This window comes from Trichoderma gamsii (genome assembly GCF_001481775.2).
Source record: "Trichoderma gamsii strain T6085 chromosome Unknown Scaffold_2.2, whole genome shotgun sequence".
Classification (NCBI taxonomy): Eukaryota; Fungi; Ascomycota; class Sordariomycetes; order Hypocreales; family Hypocreaceae; genus Trichoderma; species Trichoderma gamsii.
In genome coordinates, this window is record NW_020171339.1 from 1,173,119 (window position 1) to 1,181,688 (window position 8,570).

At 49.0% G+C, this 8,570-nt stretch overlaps 1 protein-coding gene across 1 annotated transcript; it reads right to left on the reverse strand.

The window, feature by feature from the left end:
* Positions 1–4,257: 4,257 nt before the first annotated feature.
* TGAM01_v200884 (hypothetical protein) lies at positions 4,258–5,557 on the reverse strand (the record flags this gene model as incomplete). Its single annotated transcript, XM_024548641.1, has 4 exons — positions 4,258–4,805; positions 4,903–4,945; positions 5,063–5,308; positions 5,426–5,557. 4 exons carry the CDS (start codon positions 5,555–5,557, stop codon positions 4,258–4,260), a joined length of 969 nt encoding a protein of 322 aa, XP_024406652.1.
* Positions 5,558–8,570: the final 3,013 nt, after the last annotated feature.

The window sequence follows — 8,570 nt, forward strand, 5'->3', positions numbered from 1 at the left end:
TAGCTTCCAACAGTCTCCTGCATTTCTACAATGACTGATAGAGAGCTTGATTGTATGAGAACACGAGGCTCGGGGCACGCTTAACGAGGTAATAGGCAAGCAACACAAAGACACCTATCGAACTGCCAAGTTGCCTCGGCCTCCGTCAAGGAGTGAATCCGCCCGCCAAAGTGCTTTCGTCTCTTATGCTCTTCAATTCGCACGCCTCAAAGGCTATGTGTAGTCCATAGCGCTGCTTTCACTTCGACCTGCCGCACATAGCGCGTCGAATGTTTATATTTTGCGCCTCTACGGCATCCGTGTAGGTGCATACACGTACTCGACATCCGGCGTACGCCCCTGTGCCCGGGATTTGGCTTCACGCTCTCGACATCTTCGCCCCTCGCGCTCGTTTCGTGTACAGGGTGTATGGATTACCACACCTGCTGCTTTCGGTATACATGCGCGTCCTCTGTATGTAGCTATGGAAGCCGTCGGTATTCTGGCAACTTATTGGAGCAGCAGCGATCATCTAACCTGTGGAAAAAGAAAAGAAAATAGAGAAAATTTCTCTAATTAGTGGTAGCCCAGTAATCTCACCTCCTTTTTCTTTTCTTTTTTTTCCCGGCATGGAACACGAACACGGTATGTATTGGTGTGGCTGCTCGGGCAAACCCTTGCCACCGACACTATAGTTCGCTTCTTCTCGTTTCTTTCCTTTCCTTTTTGTTTTCTCTTATTTCTTTTCAACGGAAAAAAAAAAGGACAACCAGCACCATGATAACTCTGTCCTGAAAGAGGGGTACTGCAGGGGCTTCTCAACAATTTTCTGAGCACCTTATATGAGATTCATGCGACCATGTGACGATAAGAAGAGAGCAAAGAAAGAAGCTCTTTCATACTATTCTGTCCATCATTAGTCTGGGAGGTTTTCCCAAGTTAGCTGATCAACAGCTACAAAAAACATAATGAGCCTTGACAACATAGCAAACAGGGCTCACTCTTTACCACGACTACGCGTAGCGTTACGAATATCCTGATAACTCAATGTATAGAAGTTCGGTCCGCTTTCACCACAAGCCGGATAAACCACTCGAGAACGAATCTATACCTTTCTATCAAGAAGATAGTTGTCTCTCCTTGACATCTGTTGTTACTATTGTTCTCTCCTTCGTCAGTGCGATTAACATATAGCGTAAGTACCTTCCATATGGTATCTGCCTATACCCCCATGCCCTGCTTGATCTACGCTTACATTGCAAATAGTATGAATAAGGCAGTTCTTTAGCCGAATCTTCCCTGAAAGTCATCCAAAACTCCGCGCAGGCAATGCGTACAAATGTGATTAAGCTGTTCTCTAGATAAAGAAGGTGCTTGGTAATGTCTGCCGTATTGTATCATCAGTCGGCATTGTTCAGTTTACCTCATCCCTACATGGCGCGAAACGAATTACTCCTATACATATGCTGAAGATGCTACGTATCTATCAAACGCTATATCCACATGGGAAAAGACAACAATATTGGTTGCGTGACAATGGCAGAGAAGCAGAAGAACTTGCTCCTCTCAGACATCGATGTACCCAGGTAATTGGTACAAGGCAACTTGTAAAAAAGATTTATGCATCCTCTTCAACTAGGTGCCTACCAACTCGAGCTTCGTGGCCTCCACAACACTACGATCTAGAGATGAAGTCCCCAGCGATCCTCCGGTAGTCAATGCGGGGATGCCAGGCGACCCGGTTAGCCTCCTTGTCGTAGAGCTTTGTCAGCAGATCTAACATATCGCTGCATACGGGGAGCTGTTCCGTGCTGCTAGCAACGATGCGCAGTGACTCTAAATCGACTTCATTCATCTCTATCCGGGGATCCTGGACCCGCGATGCGACGGCGCCGGACCGAGGCTATCCGCACTCCACGTAAGAGTGGGCAGCTCACCCATTTACTTCAATCCCAGTGATGACACTTTCAGCTGCATTCTTTCCTCAAGGAGCCCTTATTTGTTTCATTTTTAGCTATGTATGTGCATTGCGGATTGAGTGATTGGCTAGATTTGGATGATAACATATTCAGCGACATCCAAAGCTAGCACACCCTGGCACTGTATGCTAGAGAGACACACCGTAACTTGGGAGAGTAAGACTAACTATTGTCGTAGATCTTGTCAAAGATTCTATTTCGGGAGACACGCAAGAAACGAAGACAAGAAATATCGGTAATATCCCATGGGTCTGAGTTCAGTTTCTAGGTCCCTGAGGGTTTCTGGCATTTTCAGTTGGCGGATTGCCTCCGTTTTCTCTTCTTGGGTGCTCAATCCCAAGCGTGAAATGTAGTATCCCAATGCTTTCAGTCCCGGCTGAGCGAAGAAGCTGTTTTGTACGGCCCGATCTAGCGAGAGCCCCCAGTATCTGATCGAGATGTTGGAAGTGATCTTCCAGGTTTCGCGAGAAGATTATAATGTCGTCTATATACACGAGCACGAAATTCCATAAGTATCGTCGCAGGATTGACTCCATTCGGTGTTAGGGAAAGGCTGGGCTTGTGGCCAACCCTAGAACGCTGACTGTGGTCTCATAATATTTTTCCATAATGTATGTTATTACATAGGCATATCAAAAGGAAGTTCTTTGAACCTTTTACTTGTAGGCATTATGATAAATTTAAAGCCAATCATACGCATATACTACTACTACTACTACTACTACTACTACTACTACTACTACTACTACTACTACTACTACTGCTGCTGCTGCTTCTTGCACTGTTTAATTGATATCCCCGCCTGAATACTTAAAGAGTATAGGAGCCGAGTCGCAATAGTATCTGACGTATCAGGGGAAAGGATATCTTGTTTCAAGTAGTTAAAACTACAATCAAATTGCAACACCAAGTCCGCGCTCACCTATCTCAACCGGAGGGCAGTCTTCATTATGCTCCAAACCGTTCTATCTACGCCATCAATGATCAAGCTGCGGCGACAGACACTCCAAATTCACACGGCCATAATCCCATAATCCCTCCATGATACCCAGCGGCGTATCCTCCAAGGAATATTTAACTTCGGGGACATGATTGACTTCATCTGCGGCCTCTATATCTTTTGGAGACGGTAAAGAGGGAAGTAGAGCTCCAAGTGTCCTCTGAGTCAATTGTAGCCGCGTCGTGGTTATATCATCGCTTTCCCACTTTGGCGGTATAGTCTGAGTGGCGAAAGGGTCCATGTAGAAGCGCATGTTGTTGGAGAAAGGATAGAGAGAATATACTCTGAAACGACCGGTTCGGTCCCTTTTGGGAAAATCCAAAGTAAAATTGTAAATTTTAGGGCGACGAGGATTACTTTGTCCGATGAGAACGGAATCTCTCCTTGCTTCGGCGCCGTCTGGGTTCATCAGTCTCGGCCTCTTTCTTTGGTGCACATCTTCATCCTTTGTCGACTGCTTCAACATTTCGTTGTAGATGGGACTGAGAACTTTAAAAGCCTGTTTTGCCATTGGTACTTTGCTGCTTAGCTTCTTCAGCATACATAATGTACTTTGGACGGCTTCCCAGCTTGTAACACGCGTCGGCATGCTTGAATCGCTGTCATGCAAAACTGCAGAGCACAGAAGCGTAGCCACATCGAAGATCAAGTATATTATAATATGATAACTTGAATCTTCTGGAAAAACGAACCGAAGAAATTTGAATAGACAGTTCAAATATTTGAGAGCTACTCTTAAAGCCTGTTGTCGAGATCGTAGGTCCGTGACCGGGGAAGCTTGCGACATCGGCCTAATAAGGTGCGGACGGAGAGCGTCCAGTGTCGATGATAGACGCATAATGGACAGAATGAAATCTTGCAAGGCGGCCCATATATTGGCATCGAATTCAGTAGACGTATCACGCCAAGAAATGTTGTCTGGCATGTGGTCTGGCATACGTGGAGGCTCGTAGTCTTCTTTCTCAGAACCCTCTTCGTCAAAGGCCTTGTAATTTCTGCCACTGCCAGATATATGCTCTTCAAATGGATATTTGGGCTCCACAGTTTTGTAAAAAGACGGAAATGGGCCGTATCTCTCCAAGAGCCTATTGGCAAGCATGCACTGAAGAGCCATGAACACGATGGGAGAGCGGCCAGATTCTCTTGATTGCTCACCCAATCGCAAATTAGGTAGCTCAACATTGCATTCAGCAGGTGAAAACAAAAGAGGGCATGACATGATAGCCAAAAGTCGCCTAGATATATCTTACTTAGCGTTGGATTGTTTATACAGCCAGGGGAGATGTTCGGTTAAATCGCTTACCAGTTCCAGCTGGTCATGACAACCCAAGCCCGTTTGCCCATTTCCTTGACATAGTTGGGGTCCTCATTGAAAATGGTAGCTGAAAATCTGTCAGAACGATTCTGTTTCTCAATGCCAGCGGCGAAGGTCAGTTCGTTTAGTCCACAGAATACCACAAATGCTTTCTTCAAAGTATACCAGCAGTCGGTGTAGCAAGACCTGGATTTGAGCCAGAAGAATGAATGAAGCAATTGCTGAACTGTATATAGATTCAAAGCGTCTGGAGGAATGACTCTGTGAAGCTCACAGGCTGCACCATGAAGCCTATTTGACAGTTCAAGAGCCGGTGGGGCCTTGTCTGCCCGGAGGACTTGTCGAACTGCATCGCTGGGGTGCTGAGCTGAACAGGCACAGACCATTAGAAGAAGGGAGGTCCACTGAAGTCCGAGGGGCTTTCCATTGTCTCTATCAGTCCACCATTGGTTGTACTCTTGTCTAAACTTCGCAGGATGAATGATATAGTAGCGGTAGTTAACATCGGCTAAAAAGTGGTCCACCAGAGCATCTACGTTCAATAATCACTTAGTTAATTTGAAGAGGATAAAGCAGAGTTTAAGTGCGATTTTTTCATGCTTGAAAAGGTAAAGAAAGAGACAACATACCAAGGCACTGTCTGGACGGCAAGGCTTGGAGAGCAGTTTGTAACTGCTGAAGGTCAGCAGACCTCCTAGGTAATTGTACGTTGAATTATAACTCCTTCTAATGAAATACATGTCCCATAAATAAAATTTGCCTTGATGGCATCGATCAAGACCCACGTACCTCCGAATTCATGGTAGGGGCGTATCCAAACTGCTCGAGATCCTTCTCAGTGCTGTCATCATTATCGTCCACTCCTTCTCCATCGGGGGGATGGGAAAAGCAGCATTTTCCCTTCATCCGTGATACGAAATCATCTATCTGAGCCTTGCGTTCATCGACGGACTGAACATCAAGGACTGTCCGAAAGATACATTGGTTTCCAACTCGTCTAGTGCCGCAATGTTGGCATGGCCAATGCCGGAGACACTAGGGACATGTTAGTCAACAGATGACGGCAAATTTTGGAGGATCGAAGAATGAGGGTACGTAGAATTATTGACGAGCAGTATTATTACACAAGATTAGGCATTGAAATTCACGCACCTTTTGTTTCCGCCGTTTACACTCCGTGCAGGCGGAGCGAATAAACGTTTGGGTCTCGCTCTGAAAGTCCCCAGTCACCAAAGCATCCTGTGCTTGGATGCACGGAGTTGTCTCTGCAACCGCATCCGGCATGTCGATGAAGAATCTTTCTAGAGAAAAAAGGAATCTTTTTTATAAAAAGAATGTGAAAGAAAGGGGGGGATATGGCCAGCAACGGAACGGCAGCGGGCGGAGGGCAGATCTAAAGCTGGTGAATAAACGGGCGTCTCGGTAGTTGAACCGAAAGCCGGTTGGCCGGTGGAGCTGGTGGATGGTGTCGGTCGGTGGTGGCAACACCAGCGGGGGAGATTTGGCGGACTATGGGATTTGTCTTAGTGCACAGTCTAGCAGTAGAGACAGTATGGCAATACCGAGTGTATTCCGGGGGACGGAGAGATAAGATGAGATCAAACGAGATGAGGCGAAGTGGAGTGTGGTTGTGGTTCTGGACCTTGTGTTCGGGCAACTCGCTCGATATATATACTTCAACAGGTTTTCAAAGAGCCCGGGCTTGATCTCAGCCTTGATGAGGGAAATAAGACGCATGAGAGAAACACGCAGAAAGGTCAAGCCCCCTATCGAGTGGCATCAGCAATCTATCCCATACCAGCAGAGACAAACAGCAGCAGACAACTCGGGGCGTCTCATAAGACGGTGATTGCTCAACCTCCTCTATCGGCACCGTTTCCAGTCCCGCAGCGGGCCCTTCATCCAGCCCGTGTCTTTCGGTGACTGTCCAGGCCAGTGGCGGCTCTGATTCGATGCCCTCCTGTTATAGCGCAGTTGTCGCTCTTGAAAACTATTGTTTTCGCCATAACGGCCCCCAATACTGATGCACGTCTACAGGTCCCATCCCTGTTGCCAGTAGGCAGTCGTGTCTCGACTCAAGCGCAGTCCAGGCGCATCATACAAAGAGCGTCAGGCTTCGCTGCACGATGCAAGACCGTTGAAGCTAGTAGAGAGACCCCTGTCTGGCTAACATCCAATGGCGCATCCGGCCCATCCATTTATTGTTGGCATGGGAGGGTCCTCGCCGTTATATTTTCTCGCTTTGATCCTCCGAGATCATTTTCTCCTGCATGGTGGCGGCAGCGAGAATTGGGCCTTTGTCTCTTATGGAGTTGCTCGCATGGCGCTACCCGCGCAGTTGCTAGCGCACAAGATCCTGGCCAGCCTCACTTACAGCGTCGTATTTGCTCCGCACTTGCAGGACCGTTAGAACTTGATCCATTGTCGTTCCAGCCCATGCCGCTCTCGCTAACCAGCATATGCACATGTAGCCAGCCTATTATGGAAAACAGGACATCGGATACTGTGAGTGAAAGTTGCTCGGTAGGAGACAGAAGACATAGGCACATGCATGTAGACCTCGTCTGCTACTATCCTAGGAAGGAGGTCAATATATCAATGAGGTACCGACCTATAACAGAACGTACTACCACATGTACCGGCTTGGGCGGCCTATAAAGCAGTACGACAAGATCTCGGGGGATTTAACACCGTACCAGAGTCTAGAATAATGCAACCCCTGATCTTGCTTTTTGCTCGCTCACTTTCCGAAGTGCGTGCCAGGCTATCGGCGCAGTGGAGATGGAACAGACGCATGTCTCGCCGAATAGAGGACTCTTATTGCTGCTACTGCTGCTACTGCTGCTACTGCTGCTACTGCTGCTACTGCTGCTACTGCTGCTGCTATAGTTGAGTAGGTACTGCGGCTTATACCACAGCTCAGATGATTCCTCTCGGCTTCAAACTACATGCATGTGCTTGCGTGCACCAATCAAACGACGTTCATATGGCCCAAACGGGAAACAGAAAGCACATATGACTGCTCGCAAAGCAATTGAGAAAACAACCATGATCCAAGCCACGTACAAAGATTTTTTCATTCATGCAGTCCATCGGATACCAAACATTGTACCTCTACAGGGTCTATCTGTTCTGGACCAAGGCCCCCATGTGCTCCAGGCCCTCAGCCGCACGTTTGCTGCCTTCACATGACGTTGCCTTCGTCTCGGCTCTCAGTTACCAATCGAGCAAGGCGCACGCCGATGGCTCTAAAACGCTAGCCCAGCGTCGTTTTAGCGCTCTTGTCCCCCGTAAAACCAGGAATCCAGCGCCAGTAATCGGTCAGATCCCATTGTTGATCTCAGACTCGCAATTTAGCATCCACCACCCCGACTTCAATCTCCCATCCAACTCAGACCGACCTCAGCAGTCCTCCAAACCACGTCTGCAGCTGCTTCCAGCCCTCTTCTCCCTGCAGCGCCGTCACAAGCCCGATGTAGCCGTCGGGACGCACCGCAACAACGGCTCCGCGGGCCGGATCAATGCCAAACTGCTCGTACGCCCTGCCGTGGCCCTCGTGATGCGTCTGGCCGTCGACAAACACCTTGCCATAGTCCCACCCGAGCTTCTTGTCAAAGGGATGGTAGACCTGGTGCAAGTCCTGCAGGAGCTCAATCTTCTCCCGCGGCGCCGCGTGCACCAGCAGCACGTCCACAATGGACGGGTCCTGATCCGTCATCCACTGCGACGAGCCTGATCCTCCCCGCGGGTCTGGACCAGGGGCGAGGCTGATGCGCGGCGACTTTGCTGGCGACAGCAGATTGGCCTGCAGCCAGGCGCCGAGCTCGTTGACCGTGGCCAGCTGCGTGGCCTGGGAGATGTCGCCGCCAAAGACGACGATGCGGAAGCGTCCATCCGACGGCATCTGCAGCTGGAGCTCCCATGGCCGAGCGTCGGACTGGGCCATGACTTTTTGCGATGCAAACCGTGTGCCTGGCTTGCAGTTTGTGGCCAGCCCGGCTGAGCTTGCCGCCGAGCTCTGTGGCGCTGTCTCAGCTTGAAGGCCTCCCCCCAAGTCTCCTCCAGCGTCGCCGTCTTCCCTGCATACGAGGAGACTTGGTTGGTAGCGGATACCCACGCCCGTGATAAACTATGGTCCAAATTAGCGAGAGAAGAAAAACAAGATTTGCAGCCAGTAGCAGCCAGCTTCCATTGCCCAATCTGGACAACACCTTCCATTTCAATTTCCGGTGAGGGCTGGACAGCCCATTCGCCACCACTCAGGGCCGGGAAGATTCCAACTACCTAGTATCTGCCA